At 46.8% G+C, this 17,393-nt stretch overlaps 3 protein-coding genes across 3 annotated transcripts; 1 reads left to right on the top strand and 2 right to left on the bottom strand.

The window, feature by feature from the left end:
• Positions 1-24: 24 nt before the first annotated feature.
• Positions 25-1,812, bottom strand: F4807DRAFT_335875 (Fructosamine kinase-domain-containing protein). Its single transcript, XM_047995328.1, has 7 exons — positions 1,574-1,812; positions 1,396-1,511; positions 921-1,292; positions 631-835; positions 443-569; positions 299-355; positions 25-246 (listed from the first exon to the last, which is right to left on the bottom strand). The coding sequence occupies exons 1-7, from the start codon at positions 1,641-1,643 to the stop codon at positions 150-152; spliced, it is 1,044 nt and encodes a 347-aa protein (XP_047848892.1). The 5' UTR covers positions 1,644-1,812; the 3' UTR covers positions 25-149.
• Positions 1,813-2,089: 277 nt separating this feature from the next.
• F4807DRAFT_335721 (uncharacterized protein) lies at positions 2,090-4,202 on the bottom strand. Its single transcript, XM_047995327.1, has 2 exons — positions 3,739-4,202; positions 2,090-3,633 (listed from the first exon to the last, which is right to left on the bottom strand). The coding sequence occupies exons 1-2, from the start codon at positions 3,886-3,888 to the stop codon at positions 2,785-2,787; spliced, it is 999 nt and encodes a 332-aa protein (XP_047848891.1). The 5' UTR covers positions 3,889-4,202; the 3' UTR covers positions 2,090-2,784.
• An 8,438-nt stretch (positions 4,203-12,640) lies between these two features.
• F4807DRAFT_447440 (uncharacterized protein) lies at positions 12,641-16,649 on the top strand. The gene is made up of 7 exons (XM_047999881.1): positions 12,641-13,138; positions 14,163-14,248; positions 14,882-15,563; positions 15,620-15,667; positions 15,736-15,852; positions 15,919-15,972; positions 16,101-16,649. The coding sequence occupies exons 1-7, from the start codon at positions 13,100-13,102 to the stop codon at positions 16,107-16,109; spliced, it is 1,035 nt and encodes a 344-aa protein (XP_047848890.1). The 5' UTR covers positions 12,641-13,099; the 3' UTR covers positions 16,110-16,649.
• Positions 16,650-17,393: the final 744 nt, after the last annotated feature.

Genomic DNA, 17,393 nt, shown 5'->3' with positions numbered 1-17,393 from the left:
TACATAGGCCGAATATATAAGTCAGCTTGTCGTAATGAAGATGACCTTCCAAACCTGAACAGGCAAAGGGTCCTTTGAGTCTCGTCGAGGAAGGTCACATATTCGCGCCGTATGCACCTTGTATTAGACGTCGCGGAAATGCGATGCAACTACGTCGACTGGTCGTCACTCCTAGCCTGTGACGCTTCCCATTCCTGGAAACCACCAGGAAACTTATCGACGAGATCGCGCATACCCGAGATCAACCTAAAATAGCAACTTAGCACGCTACGAATGAATTATCGTAAGGCCTGCTTACATCTGTCGATAGCTCGGGTCGTCCTTATATAGTATGGAGTCGAGGAGGTTAACTCGACTGCCATGCCACTGATATCAGAACTTATTCTCGAGTGATAACCGCTTATAAGCTGTAGGTTTGAGGGAGAGTAAGCAGTAAACTCACATCGCATACAAGGCATTCCGATCGTCAAAGTCTTCCTCGGGCCATGACTTAGGAAAGTGCTTATGGTATTCCTCTCGGTAGGCCTTATTAATCTTATTCCATGGCTGTCGCCAGACACCGAGCTCATCTACTCTTCTATCAGCTCGCTAGGTCATCGATATTAGGAAGACTTAAAAAAGGAACCTTACACTCATTATGGGCGTAAAACGATGCAGCATCGAATATGATAGGAAGGCCGGTCTCTGCATCGCTTCCCGTGTTACCATGCCATAGATCTCCGTGAATGAGACACGGCCGGATAGAGTGATTGCCCGTCTGCAACGGTCTGAGGAGCCGCGGTATGACCTTTTCGAAGAGAGGTATCATGTTCGATACGACATCTATATCATCTCCCTAGAAACAAATAAGTAAGGAAAATCTAGTCCCAGCCGAAACATCGAAAATCGAAGAGACCATGCTGGATAAATCGTCAACTAACCCGAGTCTCCAACTCAAGCTCGAAAAGAGCCCGCGTTGTCCTCGCGAAGTACTCCTCCCAGGTATGGGACCAGCCGTGCTCGACACGCACGTTGCCGTGGAAGGTCGGCACGTCAGACCCGAACTTAGCTTCCGCGCCGCCGACGCTGCTCTTGCGGTGCAGCTCCGCGATCTTGCGGGCGAGATCGGCGGCGGCAGGGACTTCGCCCGTCATGGGCCGAAACTCGCACACCAGGAAATGCACGTGCGGTATCCCGACGTACGAACCCCATGCTACCGGTTCGGGCACGAGGTCCGGCGCGACGCCGCGGACCTTGGACATGCACGCGAACTCGCTGGACATCATTTCCCTGCCTAGCTCGCCGTACGTGGTCTATAGGTAGGTAAAATAAAAATTAGTTAATGCCAATGCATCGCGCGCGGATAAGAGGATCTATGAAAAACGCGAGTAAGACTAAGGAGAAAAGTAAGATCACCTTAAGGAAATACGCCTTGCGCGTCCCGTCCTCCTCGACATCGAGACGAGCCGTGCGAGTCCAGAAACTAGCGCCATGAGCGGCGATCGTCAAGACTCGAATCCCGTGGGGAAGTTCTATTATTCACGCAGACATTAGCATAAGGAATCCTACGGGGAGTAGGGGAAAGAGTGCTAACTGGCTATGACCTCGGGATCTACGACTTGAATGGCTTCAATTGGGACCTTCACTTCTTGAGTGCCCTCCATAACTCTATCTATTGACGCTTTGAGATGATACCTAGGTTTGGGGAGGGCTTTAGATGAGGAGACGCTAAATTTAAACCGTTACTAAATTGCTTGTACGAAGATTGACAGCGGCCACAATCAAACCAAACCTACATAGCACTGGATGGCATTCAAAAAAGAGAAAATATTAAATAAAATTCTGGTAAATTTTAAAAATATACATCCCGTCTCATAAAACAGGCAGAGAAGAATGGGTAGATAATTGTTGAGATTTATATCACGTCAACATCTAACCCGATATTGACTATGTCCAAAAAAAATCGAGCCAAGCCACTTTTTGATCCAGGTAACAATGGTCTCGTAAGGAAAGTGATGATATTTCCTTCCCATTTGCTTTAGATGAAAGCCCATCGGTGATTTAGACCCCTTGAAGAAGAAAAACAAACAGAGAGATATGTTGCTCTTCCGAGCTGAAAAAAATAGAAATAAAAATAGATAATGTACAAAATTCCTCACCCAGAAACATGGGGTATTGTAGTTGCGAGCTCGTCAATCATGCAGACAGAGGAAAAGAAAGGTTAGACATCCATCCCATCATACGTACATGTCTACCAAGATCGTAGCTAGCGGCCGTTGCATACATCAAACCCCCTTTTCCTCATGCCGCCTTCTACACTGTTCACTCTCGCTTAATTCTATCAAAAAGCCTCCCCGCTAGCCAAAGTATTGAAAATGAGGTACTTGGAGTACCGCCTGCTATGTTGGTAACTTCCATGTTCAAAAAGAAAAGTAACCTTGATACCATATCCACGAGAACATGTCAAAATACATACTCTGGATACAGGCCAACCCAATCCTGCCCTTGTGCCCCGAAAACTGAAGATAGAAATGGTGGGGATATGGTTCGTTTAGCATGATCGTAAGGACGACCACCGCATTTTTGAAAACAGAATTGATGTGTAAATGCTCAAGAACCCGAGATGAAGAAGAGAAACTAGAGACATGTGAGGGCGGTACAGATGATATGCGCATTGCCGCTACATGGCTCGGACCGGCCATAGCTTGACCCGAGAATAATGCCCTACCCAAATGCCAGGCACTGGTCAGAACAGGAAACCCCGGCTGGGGTCTAAAGTCCGAAAAGGCTGCTGGAGTTTTTCCTCTAAGCATTGGCGGTTACGCCGACGCTTCGTTCCTCTTCTAATCGACGAACCAATTCCCTCTCCTTCGGACTTCGTGGGTTAGCGTCAATACCAAGGATCGCACTAATACGGGTCTTGTCTTGCTTCTCGTACAAGTTCTCGCGATCATTGGGACTGGTGACAGGGGTGATTGGAGTTTGTCCGCCCATTGCGAGAACACTCGCCTTCCACGCCTGTTCTAGGACAATCGGACTAATTCCTGAGCCATACTCAGACGCGATAGAAGCCCAGAACGTAGAACGGTGTGCGGCATAGATGGATTGAAGTCTAGGGATGTCCACGTGAGCCGAAGGAGGCGGGAGGGAGCAATCTAGCCGAAGAATTGGCGTCTGTCCGATTGGCGACGGTTGGGGAAAAGGAGACGGTGCCAGCGATCGAGTTGTGTCTGGGATTGAGACAGACATCGAATAGTTACATGAACCTGCGGAAGTAGTGCTGGGGAGAGCAATCGATGCTGGTTTAGGCAGGATAGCTGGGAGTCGGGGCGAGACATTAGTGCCCGTAATGATGCTAGGAAGTTGCACCGAGGTCGTATAATTCGGCGAATCAGCATCGTGGGCACCGGCACTCATAGGCGGGGAGTCGTCGCGCGGGGAAGATTCTCGAATAGGTGACGGAACGGTAGCCGGCAATATCGGCGAGTGCCCGGTAGAGGAACCCGAAGATACAGAGGTAGTACGTTTACGGCGATTGCTTCCGTGGCTGAGCTGGTGATAATGAAGACGGCATGCTAGCTCAGTCTTCTTCAAGTGAGCCGCAATGTGCTTATATGGCATCTTCTGGAGACGAGTTTGGAGCAGATACACCTCCTATTTAGTTGCACATATTAGCCTCTACGACACGGTTCGAACTGTGCCTCCCATATGCTTTTCCGCCTTGTATGGAGTCGAGCATAGGCTAGACTTCTCGCTTACCTCATCCTCGCTCCAAGCTCTTCCTCCACCAGTCGAGGCCGCAAGTTTCCTATTTTTGGTAATTCCGTATTCGTGACGATCAAGAGCATCACTCGTGGGCGTGAATGGAACGCCGGAAGACGTCGTCAGTTGCATCGGCGGGGACATCATGTCGTATCGTTTTTAAGGTATAAAGTTGTGAGAATAAGATGGCACTATCTTGATGAATCGAAGTTTCAAAAAGTAATCTGAAATAGGCAGACCGCGCTGCTTCAAGAATCGAAATTGTTTAAAGTTGTCGTGTTAATAAATCGGGTGGTCGATCGTTTCGATATGGCTATGTTAAGCGTATTGCTATCCCCAAGAGGCTGTCTGTCGAGCTCTTGCTTGTCAGGTTGGAGATTAGACGGATAACCGAAACCGAAAACGAATCGAATAGATAGTAATAGAGCAGCCCAAATAACACTGACGACGAAAGTAATTGTTCAAAAGAGTGTAAGCAGCCAAGCCAGTTGGACAATGAAAGAAAGTGGTCGCTAGCTGCGAAGAAAGGAAAGAAAGGAGGCTCGCAACAGCGTTGTCAGTGATACAGTGGTTGAACCTATACGGTGGTAAAGGAAGAACAAAACAGAAGAAGAGAAGTAAGAATAAGTGAGACGAGAGGCGGATAATAACGATAATGCATCTTCTGCATCATGATACTCGGCCGACACAACCCTGGACGAGCTAGGGTTGAGGTTACCGGGGGGGTAGAAACTACCACACCTCGCATACACCTCTTCGAATATAGCCCTGTAACATGAGCTTAATATGGGGGTATATGCGACGAGAACGGAAGCATAATCTTGGCTCGATGTGCTTGGCTGACTTCCCTTCGCATCGATCCAAAACGGCCAGGCCCAGCCGACGAACAGAGAGTGGACAAAGTCGGCCTTGGTGTCCCGATATTAGGTATCACGATGACCGACGAAGCCGGTAAAGTCGACCGTAGAAGGCCGATCCGCAAGCATACCAGCGGCACGAAGGTCAAGATCGCGCAACGACTCGAAAAGGCGATAGCTTCCGTAGCATCCTTAACGAGAAAACTAGGAATCAAGTCTTAAACCTTGCAGCCTTCTCAGGAACCACAGTTGCTGCAGGGCTGGTACCGAATGTAGCATGCGAGCTATTACGGTATAAAGTTGACAGACATAAAGATATCCAGATCTAGACGGCATGCACTTTTGTTTTCTTTCTTCGGTTCCATCATATACCCATGTTCGTTTCGAAGGCGGAATAGAAAAGAGCGGTATACTCGCTCTCAAGTTACAGAGAAGAGGGGCTCTATCTTTCACTTGACTGCCCCCATTCCCAGAAGAGCTTGACTAGCTTGACTATCTTGACTAGCTTGACTATTCTGACTGACTAGGACTATGATAGCGTGTTCCGCAGTAAAGAAACATATTCGGGTAGCTGGCCGAGATATCCTCAACGTTGTGTGGACGTCGGAGAATTAAGTAACAGAGCACGTTTAGAAAAATAGGGTTGACGTTTACTTTACGGGGTTAAGATGCGCGTATGGCTCTAGCATCACTGGAGCGCTTACACTTGAGTTGCTGGAGGTCGGCGCAGTAGACTCGATCAGTACTCAAACCGAAGCTAGATAGGTACACTGCAAGTAGGCGCATATGCGCATAGGCGCGGAGGTATCGTGGTAGTATCGTGGCAGTAATGAGTTTTTCTGGTGGCCTTGTGTGGTTTGGCGGTTTGGCGGTTTCGAGGTTTCGAGGTTTCGTGGTTTTGAAGAAGAAGGGTCTGTGTCGTAGAATCGGTTTGACATCTGGTTGGTTTTGTATTGACGTTGCTTCACCGTGTTACAGAGGCGCGCTTACTCACATTACAGGGGTTCTCATTGGCTCTATCCATCTCTATCTAGCTCAAATCGACCCCACCACGACGTAGTGCATCTCTATCCCCCTGACTAGCATGGAACCTTAAACCCCCCTTCTTTTCCCCTTTCCGTTCAGCCTCCAGCGGCTCTGCTACACCAAGTATAGGTACTTCACTCGACCCATGTCGCCGTACTCAGCTTCGAGTCTTTCCCCCATGTCACGTTATGTACTTTCTACATAGCTGGAACTTGCCGAGTCAAGGGCTTCAAGCACTACAACATGATCCATACCCCGTATAATCTCCCTTGTTCTGTTCCGTGCTTCCATGTTGTTTCTTTCTTCATCTTTCTTGAGGCCAGTCCAGACCTACTTTGGTCTTCATACCCTTCATACGTTTCTAAACTTTCTGAGCTTTGCGACGGAGAATTCAACCTGCCAAGGCTTGGAGATCTCTGTCTATATACAATTATGATGCGATGGCAATGCGGGTAACACTTCAGGCCAGATCAGGTGCGTTGTTTTGTTTCGCCTGCATAAAACACCAGTATCGTAATCGTAATAGCGTTAGTAGTACTTTACCTACCCGCCCATTGGTTGATTCGGATAGGTATACGATACTCGGGTAAAGATCTCAATGCTTATTATTTCTTGATCGTTTATACATCACTCCTGATATACTGTCTTTTGCTACTTCCTACTTATATAGAGGTGTATAGTCACGCAACCAAAGAGTCTACAGAGGTAACATACCCGATCAATATCTCATTATACGTCCACATCCTATCTTCCATGAGTTTGAACAAGAATCGTGTCCCGACGAGCCGGATCTTCAATGCTTGGTAAACAAAGCGGGAACGTATCCCTGTCGCTAATTCAGCGCCTCCGAAACATGCCAAGAATCTAGTATCAGCCCTGGCCAGCTCGAGAATATCACCAATCCAGCACGTCCCATTCGATGTTTTAGTGATGCAAAACGTTCACTGAATTACGAGAGACTTATCCGTCGTCAAATTCTCGACTTTCAGGGTTCTCGTGGACGCCGAACCCACGCTTAGATAACACACCCGAAACCCGAGGGCGCACAAGGCGCATACAGAACCCCTCAAGAACGGACCTCGAGACCTAGCGCTGCAACATCAACTTGCAAAAATAAGAAAAAAATAAGCTTCATCAAGGATTCCGCCGTAGCGGCTTGCTACGTCAGTCCCGAGCTAGAGCAATTTTTAAAGGTCGACTTGCGACTTTAGTAGCTTCGAAATTTGGTTGGAATAGCCATGTCCCAAACGCTCTGGGGATTTCGTTAAACTTCATGATGGTCGCTAGAAAGGAACGAACGGCTGGATTGCCTCAAACACCTAAATTACCAGGATGTAGGCGGCAGGCGAAACTACCGTCCTGCAACACATATCTGGAATAGGTCGCTTTCCGCGAGAAAGGATGATGCTATTCAACTTAATATCATATCTTTGGCATCTATAGAAACAATTAAGGGCTGTCTTAGCCGCTGCCGGCAGTTCTTGATTAACGGTCTGCCAAAAATACCTACCCAGGTACCTAAGGTTAGAGATGCATACCTACCTACATGACATTCAGCTGGAAGTTACTTGTAGCTTTACAATATGTATGGTCCCCTTAACCCTTGACCAACCTCGCCTCTTTAGAGATTATTATTCAATTCCTATGACCGGCCGTCATAGCATGTAATCAACACAGGGTAGTTCGAATCCACGTCTCCTCTTCCGAAAGATTACTAACCTAGAGACAAGTTAGCATTTGAATGGGGCGTCGATCTTGAAATTATGCCTGGAATTGCTCATCATCTCAAACCCGTTCTACAATCACAAGCTAATTTTCTACTAGGCACCAAAACCCGCTATGGTTCAAGCGATCCAGGTTATATTGTAAGAGAATATCCGGTCTATCTGGAGACTCAAACACTCTAACGTTGTTGGGCTAGGTTAGATATGTGCAGTTAAACAAGTTTATTTCAACAGGATCAACTTCCCTGGTATGTTGATTGAACTTCAACTAGCTATGAGATAACCGACAAAGATCACATATTTCGCGAAGATCGTCGATTCCACTAAGTCCATTTCTATATCTTTGGTCAACATTAATATTGATACACTAGACATTTCTACATCATCATCCTGTCTCGTGGAGGATATGTGTTCATGTTCTGGAAATACGGCGATAGGTAGCAGTTTGTAGGTAAGGTTGTTTTCGGGTACATACATGCACGACACCTGCGCGAATGTTGCCTTCGAGTAGCTAAATATCAATCCCCTTACCCATGGAACCATGACTGGCCGCATTGCTTACACGATCCCTGCTCCCACATCATTCTATATTGTCATGTACGCATACGTATGTGGACTGTTGGCGGTACTCGTGGCCAGAGTCGCAATTCTCAAACGGTGTTCTGACACCCTGTTACCTCCTTAGTTTCAATCACTTTGGTCTTTTGAAAACACCTGAAAGCGTCGTGTTAGAAGTGGACCATTGCGGCATGGCCAGGCCGCCGATCAAGCATCAAAGGAGACCAGATGACATATACTACGTTGAAGGCGGCCTATGGAAGCTTGACAACCAGGCTCATAATGATGGGATGAATGGCGAGACCAATGATCGACCTACGACGACTCGATAAACGTCATTTTCTACTTAGTTTACGTAGATCTCGGATCTACGGCCCGGTAAATACTCTTTGATTTTGTATACGTAGTCGTTTTTCTTCATGAACTCCTAGTCTTGCAGCGTTTCAGTTTACACTATCTTGTATATCTACACCCTCGATTTCAGGAGACTACATACGAATACTGGAGGTGTCTTAATTCATTACTATAGCATGATAGTTGCGTAGCCAGGTTAGCTAATATTCGACCCTTCTTCCGAGGAGGCCCGTTTCTTTAACACGCATTCGGGCACTCCGAACCAACGAAAACAGATCCGATTGCACCTACGCCTCTTCGGCGCATCCTCGAGTATGCAAGGGGCACGAATGTCGTATCTGCTGGTCGCAGAGCCGCAATGGTACTTGATATCTTGAGTTACCACCACTCTCTCTCGGTGTGATATATTACACCCAATAGAGAGCTAGAAGCTTGGCAAAACTTGACGGTCGAGTGTCATCTAACCTTACCAGCAAATGGAGATAGCCAATGAAACTCTAGACCAACGGGGAATTAGCAATCTGAGTCTCTAAGTCAACGGTGATAGATACCTGCTTAGCTTCCGTCAGAACCTATCGATATGGCCCGAATTATCTAAACTAATATGTCGTGTATGCAGTTGCTTTACTCGATCCAAGCCGGAAGTAGATGAATATATCTGGGCAGGTCTGGCTTAAGGTGGCCTTGGTCGTCTTGGTGCCGAGGATACTATATTCGCAAATTTATCCAACTTGTGCGAACTTAATTCTCAATCACTACGGTGCTTGTATATGGAGTTAAAGGTGTTCAGTGCCAAATCTATTATATATACTTGGCCTTCTTAAATGTTGAATACTACATCGTGCTCTGTCATCTCCGTCATTCGCGACCTGTCTTGCCATTATAGCTACCTATGAAAGAGTTCATTGGTAGTGTAACCAATAATGCTATTATCTTATATCGATTAGCTACATGGCCATACTCACCCTCCGATCCAACAGCCAATGGATTCCTTCAGCAATGAACGACTAAGACGATAATAAACTTCGCCAAGCTGATAATATAAGCGATGTGCCTTCATTTTGTGGACTATGTATATAGCCGTTCGAAATCATGATATACTTCTCTTGTATGTTGGAAGGCATCGTCTCGTGCGCTTACCACCAGATGTGATACGCCTGTAATTTACTGAAAGGCGAATGCTGTGCTTCTAAGAATGTGAGCGATGGTATGACTACATTTGTGCCACTGTTTCATGAAAAACCATACCAAACAGAGCGCACCCTCGTGAGAAGCCAGGACGAGAATGGATACCTAAGAAATTCTTATATGTAACACTTGAGACGACTTGAGATGGCAGAACGTTACGAGGGCGAATATATATATGGGCATGACATAGTTTCATACCTACTCTACCCAGAAGGTAGCTTTGAAGAATCGACGTTGACGAATTATCGTTTTACTAGTTTCGTGATCCTCACTAGGTAGTTAGGATTATGCCCCCTATATGAGAGAAGTTGAGGATGATGCATCTTACCGAGTCTCCTTTGAATGCGAACCTAAAGGGGCGGGAATGGGTTCGAGAAATAGTAGGACCAATGCCCAAATGGGCAAGCATTAGCAGACGCATTATCTTAAAGTGGCCGCGAGGCTGCATTGCATATGTGCTTCGTACCTAGATCATATAGGTACTTGCGGGACTGTGAGTTGAAGTATCGTGAGGATGCGTGTACCCCGTACTGCGGGGAGAAGTAGCAATACTTGGCTAGAGGGCTAGAGTGCTACCTTGCGTTGCGAGTTCTTGGCATCGTGACATAAAGAAACCATCCAAGGTTCTCTTCCGATTAGATAGTAGTTCATCCTGAGATGCTTCATTCTTGGGTCTCGAACGTTGGACCTCTTATGAACGTAGGTAGAGGTAGATAGGTTTGTTCTAAAGATGCTACTGGGTATTAGAAGTGTTTGGCATTTAGTAATTGACTATTGATGATGTATAGGCGACTGACGCAGTTATGTACATTGAGTTATACATGAATTATCTGCGATAAAGGTTCATAGGTACTTTTACCTCTGAGCCTCATGTACTAAGTATCTGCTTCGACGTAACTCGCGTCTAGCCCAAAGTATAACCTTGAACGTTGTATAATGCCGTTGTATTTATTTGTGTTTAACACTTCCATGTATTGTCAGACATTGGATGCGGATAGCTACATGTCAACTCTCGACTTCACTTGATCCATGTAGTCACTTACGAGGGGTAAACTGTTACCCCATTACATGTACACAAATACGTATGTAGTTTATCTTAATCTATACTTATGTATGATGTAAATGGAACGTGTAATGTGCAGGTTTTATTCTTTACCACTAACTTCTATATGATCTGAAATAGCCCCGGATACCTGCAGGTAGCAAGGAATCAACTGAAAACCCCACAGACTGTGTAATATATGTATTAGCTTTCCAGAGGAAAAGTCTTAAGCTGCGTTTACTAGGTAATTAGTAGGTGAAAGGAGACAGGGAATTCCTATAAGCTAGGTATTATGCATACGAAGTGCATACATGATATGCAGGTATGGCATAGCATACATATAAAACGAAAAAGTGCAATAATGGGTAAGCGTATCATCACGTGCATGACTATATCAGAGTAAGCTGGCAAAGCCTGGGAAGATACGGAATCTACTACGTATGCGAAAATATACTTCAAGTTCTTGGTAATCACTCATTAGCTTAGAAATTGACCCACGATTAACCGAGTTAAGGGTTAAACCGGGACGAGTTTGCCAAGAGATTTAGACCCGCAAGAGACCGCATCCGACAAATCAGAAATCATAAATCTACCTATTCCAAGGGCCAGGCTGGCTCGAACATTAAAGGTACTTTTTACCGACCACAATTGCGTACCTCTGAATCTTTACCTTTTTCCACCCTTTTTTTCTAAGGTGCCAGTCGTCGAACCCACACCCCCAGGTCGAACTACCAGGTTGTGCACGAAAATAAAAAAAAGAATAGACACCAATCCTAAACATCGACCAGCCTAAGCCCAAGATACTTTTGTCAAAAGTACTCATCGAAAGTACATACACCTACTCGCAGCAATTGTCGACAGTACCTACCCCTCGAGTCCTGGTTAAGTCTAGGTTTCCTGCATTGTTGAGGTATACAGGATCCGATTTCCTCAAAGTCACTTTTTATTCTATTTTGTTTCAATTGAAGATGTACAATACATACACTGCTCGTTGTCGCGCTACTTGTTGAGATCCCTGTATCAGAAGCGTCAATTGTAGAATTACAAGTTGACATCACGATTTTGCAGGAGGGCCGAAAGGCTACCGCTGCCATCTTCAATCGCATCCGAAGTGGGAAAGGATTTTTTATTGAAAGGTATCGTGACCTTCACTTTTTTCATCTCTTACATCAATTTCATCCGGGTGGCAGACAATACGCCACACAAACAACTTTCATACCAGTCAAGCAACCTGGTCACGGGTTAGGCGCTGTTGATCGGGCCATTCTGGTCAATTTTGCAAACACCATTTGCAAATCTATCTAAATACCCTCACATTCTGTTTTTCTGTTTTAGGGAATACGGTATACAATTATTACCTATATTGCCGCGTGTATGCGAGGCACCAAATTGATTTTCTAATCTCCACCAATTCTTCCCAATTCCTTTCTCAATTCCCCGCTAAAAAGTTGAGTTTATGGACCTTATGTAGCCTAACCCTGCCTACCTAGGTAGGTCGAAGCATACCTCATGTTCCAAAGCTGTACCGCAAGCGCGAGAGAACACCCATAAACGTTTGAACTTGCCTAGTCCAGCCAGGCTGGAAACATTCTTAATACCTCCGGGCTACCTCCTAGCGTTGCACGAACCAAGAGGGGGTCTGTGCCCGCGTCTGTGCGGGCGAGAGCAAAGGAAAAAAGAACTGGGTCAGCTGCAAAAGTTTTGCAGGTACTACCTCGGGCGGCGTTCTCTCTACTTTCCCGCCATATTTTTCCCTTTTTCCACGGTTCAATCAAATCTGCACCCCCCTCCCCCCATCCCCCATCCCGTCATCCACACAGTTTGTTCCCTCTACTTCTCTCTTTCTCGCTTCAAGGTACTCCGTACTTTGGTATCCGTCGAAGCGCGCTGGCAAGATACATTTCGATAGGTTCAGTCAAGTTCCCCTGTCGGTATGTTACAATAACATGAGAAGCATCTAAACCCCAACCTTGAATCTCACCTTGATTGAATTGCATCCCAAGGCGCCGTCATTGAAAGTTGTCGCTCAACGGCATTGTCGGTGACCCGAACCTGGGCGCGCGCCGCGCAAATATACGCGCATAACACACATAATACACATAGCACCATACATACGCACACCCAAACACCAAACATTCCTCGCCTATCAAGGTCTGCAAGGTCTACCGAGTTGGTAGGTTGACTAAACACTACCTAAACTTTCCTAACCTAGTCGGTCTTATTTCTCGCTTCTCTGTCGAAAGAAGAATCGCGGGAAACAGAGAAAGGCTATCTAAACAATTGATCCTCTTATCCCAGCAACCCCCGACTACGGCTAGCGGCATAAGTAGTATACCTGGTATACCTGGTATACGTACTTGGTCGGGTGGACTGGGTTACCTGGCTACTTGCGCAGTACCGAGTGGGAAGACGCGTCTCTTGTATCCCTCGTACTCAACGTACTCAACGTATCTTTCTTCCAACTCGAATCAATTCCGGCTTCAAGGTTACGAAGAACACAAACTAACTGTACGCGACCGAGCAGAAACCTCTAGTTTTTGATTGCTCCTATCGCGTCGTTTCGCAGCAGGAGTAAAAATAAACAAAGTTCGAACGTTACGATTAAATTTATGCACCACTTGAAGAACCATCCGCATACATCAGCTCCAGTAAGTACGAGTACCCTCTACTTCTCGTTGTCGCGTTTTTCCTGTTATTTTTTATTGCATGTGTATCGTTATTGTATTCCGGTATACCCTTTTTTTAACCCTTCGAGCATGATCTCTTGCTCCACTCGCTCAAGGATATTCTATTCTCAATCCATCCATCGCATGCATCGTTGGATGGCTTAATGGGTTACTGGGTTTGCGCGACTATTCGACACATGCGCGTTTGGCTAGTTTGGCCCGTCGCAAATTGATCGCCTTGATCGCAACCCACCAGCGAAACTGTTCACGATGTTGCTGGGCATGTCGCTGGACGAGATGAGATGAGACGAGATAAGGCCATCGCCTAAAAAAAAACAATTACATTGTCAGCATCATCCATCATCTATCACCCATCACCTATTACCCATCACCCATCACCCCGTCCTTACAATCATCGGTATCGGCACTGGCAATTGTATCAGCAATCGTACACCCGCTGTACACGTTGCCGACTAATAATGCCCCAAACACTTTCATCCAAAGATACATGAGATTTCGATCCTATGATATCTTGTCGCCTGCATTTCATCATGACTATTATTGTCATCACTACCACCACCACCCACTACGCACTATAATCCTCTCTCATCCATCGTCAAATTACTGCGCTTCTTTGTCGCGCAGCCTTCCCATTTGTCCAATCTCTTTTCTGCTAAGCCAGTGATAATTTTTTCTTATCCCACCTCTACCGCCACCCGCCAAACTCCTTCCTCTCCTTACTTCGCCTCCCCTGTTTCCTGCGCGTTCTTGCGCCGAGCAAATTCTTAATCCTCGAAAATTTCTGTCCTGTACCTCTGCCTTACATACGGTCTATTTCGCTTTTTGTCCCTCCGTTTCTTTTTTGCTCAGTCCCATTTTATTTATCTTTCCCCCCCTTTTCCAAAGTTTAGTTTTGTCCATGCACTTGAACTTTCAAAGTTCCAGTTGTATCAGGAACAAGAGACTTTGGTATTATTGTAGCTGACGCTAGTTTGCCCTTTTCCAGATCATGCAGCAATGGCAGGTCGGCCCTGTGCCGGGGGACTACCTCTACGCACCGAACTCCACTCAGCATCCGAATGATCCTATGCAGTAAGTACATCCATCCATCCCCTATTCTCTTTTTTTGACCTTCTCTACATCTCATGTTCCTATGTTCCCCATGTTACTATTCATGTCCCCTCCCTCCCCCCCCCCCTCCTATGTACTGTACCTAACCAATTCGTTTCCCGAGTACATTCATCTCTCCCCCATTTCCTCTCCGCCCCCCCTTACCCCCCTTTTCTGCCCTCCCCCCGTCTTCCCCAGATGGCTCGTACACATATACCATGGGTCTTGCAGTATAGGAGACCTGGTCATATATGTACCAAATGTATACCTGCTGTCTCAATTATGGACCTGTCCCGCAAACATTTAGCCAGGTCGATCTGTCTAAGCTCCACTGCGAGTGGCGGGACCCCTCGTGATAGCTTCATCTGGCTCCTACTCTGCACAAGCACAAGCCTTGCCAAATCCTCTACCCTGCAGCTCGCCTGCTTTACCATCCTTGTCACATCTCACTCTCTTGGTTGAACGATACTTCGTGCCTTGGCCATACCAACCGTTGTTGATTTGGAACATTTGGAACACCGAATGCTGTGCAGCCATGATTACATCGCATCCCGCTGTCGTCGCTTCCAGCAACACCAAGCCTTATAGGCAAGCTAACACTGCACTCTGATACAGCTCAAACCACCCCTACCAAAACGAGATGTCACGGAGGAATGAGTTCGCAGGTTATACGCCACAACCTCCGAACCCTGGTGCTCAACCTCACCCCTCGCACGGTCAGCAGCACCACCAGCAGCTGCCTCAGCATCAACAACATCAAAATCAGCCGCACCAGCAATCTCATGGTCCCCACTCTCAGCATCCGCACCACCAGCCGCACCAGCCGTCGCATCAGGCGCAACAGCACCATGCGACTCCGGTGCCGCCTCCGATGACAATCCCGCAACAACCCGTCGCACCTTCCCAGCAGTCGACGCCTACCCCGGCTCCGGCACCTGCACCCCGCGGTCGTAAGCGCCCCGCGCCTCCACACCAGCAGGCTCACGGACAAGCCCACCAGCAGCCGCATGCGCCCACCGCAAACCCGGCCACGCCCGTTCCGGCTGCCACCACTGTCGCAGCTCCTACCGCAAACACTCCCGCGCCTGCGCCGGCTCCTGTTCCAGTCTCGGCGCCGCCCCCGATGCAGGTCACTCCCGTGGCTCCACCCGCTGTTCCGACTAAGGAGGAAAACAGCACTCCTTCAGTCCCTCCCCCTGCTAAGAAGAGCCGAACTAACACACCCTGGACCCCCGCCGAGGAGCTTCGACTCAAACAGATGAGGGATAACGGTAATAGCTGGGCTGAGATAGCCAAGGTCAGTCACTCTTGCGCTTAACTGTTTAGAATCCCCACTAACTTGAGTAATGATAGACCTTCCCAACCCGAACCGAAGGCAGTGTAAAGAAGCATTGGTACAAGGTACGATATTCTACAATCTATCCCCCTTTTCTACCATGTCTTGTTCTCTGTTGCCAATGACCATTTAGGATATGCACTACGCCGAATTCGCCGAAGATGAGAGTCAGGCACTGCTCAACGCCATCAAGGACTACGAGAACAACAAGTGGAAGACCATTGGACAGAAAGTCGGCAAGCCAGCAAAGGTTAGTTTTTGCCCCTTATCAAACCTGTATATACAATACTATGTTGCTAACGAATATCGACAACAGGCCTGCGAACAATACGCTAAAGAGCATTTCCCAGAATTGTTCTCTACGCAAAAGGCACGTTAGAAAAGCACCAGGTGCACGGTGTTCAATTTCCGTTCTGAGTGTCCTACCTATCTCTGGCATTGGTACCACCCTCTTATGCTTCGATCTGCTCATTCTTATCAGGTATTGTAAGAGAACAGGCTCTATGATGTTGCGTCAAGGCGATCCCACTTGTCGGGGAAGGCATCTCATGCCCAACTTCGTAACCCCCCGATTCCGTCAACGACGTGGGATGGGATGGAATATCCGACGTACGGTCGTATCCCACCCATCTCTCTTTCCATATTTACTTTTGTTTCGGTATATTGAGACGGCAAGGAACGGGTTTTTCTTATTCAAAGCACGATTCCCCCACGGGAGAATGGTAGGGTTGTCAGATTAGGTTATTCGGGAGGGCAAAGAGTACTGTCTTTCTGTGCTTCGAAGGGGGATATTTCATTGAGTGGGTCGTGGCAAGCAGGTTTCCAGGTCTCGAGATGCTTTTTTCGAAGAAAACTCATAAAAATCCGGCTTTAATGTATGATGAAAGATCAGTCAGGCGCTCTTCTAGGTGGTCCGTAATGCAGAATTGCCGGACGGTAAAACCAGCTTAGTAGTCATGCACGATTTCTAGATTGCTAGCGTAGCTAGCTTGTAAAAATATCAGCACAGTAGATCCCTAATAAGACGTATGCGTATCTTGGTGGTTATCCTAATGGAAGCTGATTGAATAGTGTAAGCATAGTATTTGCTCTTAGCTCTCGAATTTGTAAACATAGTCTCACTGCGTTTCGTCTCCCAGCTTGGTAGTTTTATTTGTGCCACACTTGACTTGAGGTAGTTTCTTTTCGTCTCTTATGAGAATACTTGTATTGATTCAGCCTTTCTTCTATTTCTAAATATCTCTTCTGGCGACACAGGGGCTTAAATCAAAAGATCATCCGCCACGTTAATCGAAATATATAGACCAGAAGGAAAAGAGACTAAGAGGGGATGGATATGCGAGGTGACACAGCATGAAGGTTGCTGTTGCTGACTGATACTGGAACGCTTTGACGCAGTTTTTCACATATAACGGTAGATGTCCCCTAACTTAGGTACCTATAAACTTGGTGGGTTCGAGGAACTTATACTTTTTAAGCAGTTTCGTTGACAGTGTCAAGGAAACTCTACGGAGTGTGCACGGGCGATGACAACGGGCGATGACAGCGTTGCCGCCGTTGGAGAACCTAACCTTGCGTAGTCCATCAGAAACATGGACGAAGATAGTGTTGAAAGTAGCTCGGAGTCTGTGTTTCGCGTTGGCCATATAAGATCGTGTGCTCTTGTCTGGTGTGGCTGACAAGGTAAAAGAGACTGGTAAGCGTATAAGTAAAAGGATATTATTGCGAGGATATAGGAAGGAGGTGATGGGAGTAGTATCTATTTCGTTTTCCTGTCTCCCCTGCCTATCT

Source organism: Annulohypoxylon truncatum (genome assembly GCF_022578515.1).
Source record: "Annulohypoxylon truncatum strain CBS 140777 unplaced genomic scaffold F4807scaffold_58, whole genome shotgun sequence".
Taxonomy (NCBI): Eukaryota; Fungi; Ascomycota; class Sordariomycetes; order Xylariales; family Hypoxylaceae; genus Annulohypoxylon; species Annulohypoxylon truncatum.
Note: the sequence above shows the minus strand (reverse complement) of the source record. Positions and strands in the feature narration are given on the sequence as shown.

Bases quoted from the DNA above. Each gene is read 5' to 3' on its own strand.
- F4807DRAFT_335875 (XM_047995328.1), bottom strand. From the start codon at position 1,643: ATGGAGGGCACTCAAGAAGTGAAGGTCCCAATTGAAGCCATTCAAGTC. The intron at 836-920 runs GTTAGTTGACGA...ATTTGTTTCTAG, and splicing joins AGCTTGAGTTGGAGACTCGG to GGAGATGATATAGATGTCGT. The intron at 570-630 runs GTAAGGTTCCTT...ATAGAAGAGTAG, and splicing joins GTTTTACGCCCATAATGAGT to ATGAGCTCGGTGTCTGGCGA.
- F4807DRAFT_335721 (XM_047995327.1), bottom strand. From the start codon at position 3,888: ATGATGTCCCCGCCGATGCAACTGACGACGTCTTCCGGCGTTCCATTC. The intron at 3,634-3,738 runs GTAAGCGAGAAG...GCAACTAAATAG, and splicing joins GAGCTTGGAGCGAGGATGAG to GAGGTGTATCTGCTCCAAAC.
- F4807DRAFT_447440 (XM_047999881.1), top strand. From the start codon at position 13,100: ATGCACCACTTGAAGAACCATCCGCATACATCAGCTCCA. The intron at 15,668-15,735 runs GTACGATATTCT...ATGACCATTTAG, and splicing joins TAAAGAAGCATTGGTACAAG to GATATGCACTACGCCGAATT. The intron at 15,853-15,918 runs GTTAGTTTTTGC...TATCGACAACAG, and splicing joins AAGTCGGCAAGCCAGCAAAG to GCCTGCGAACAATACGCTAA.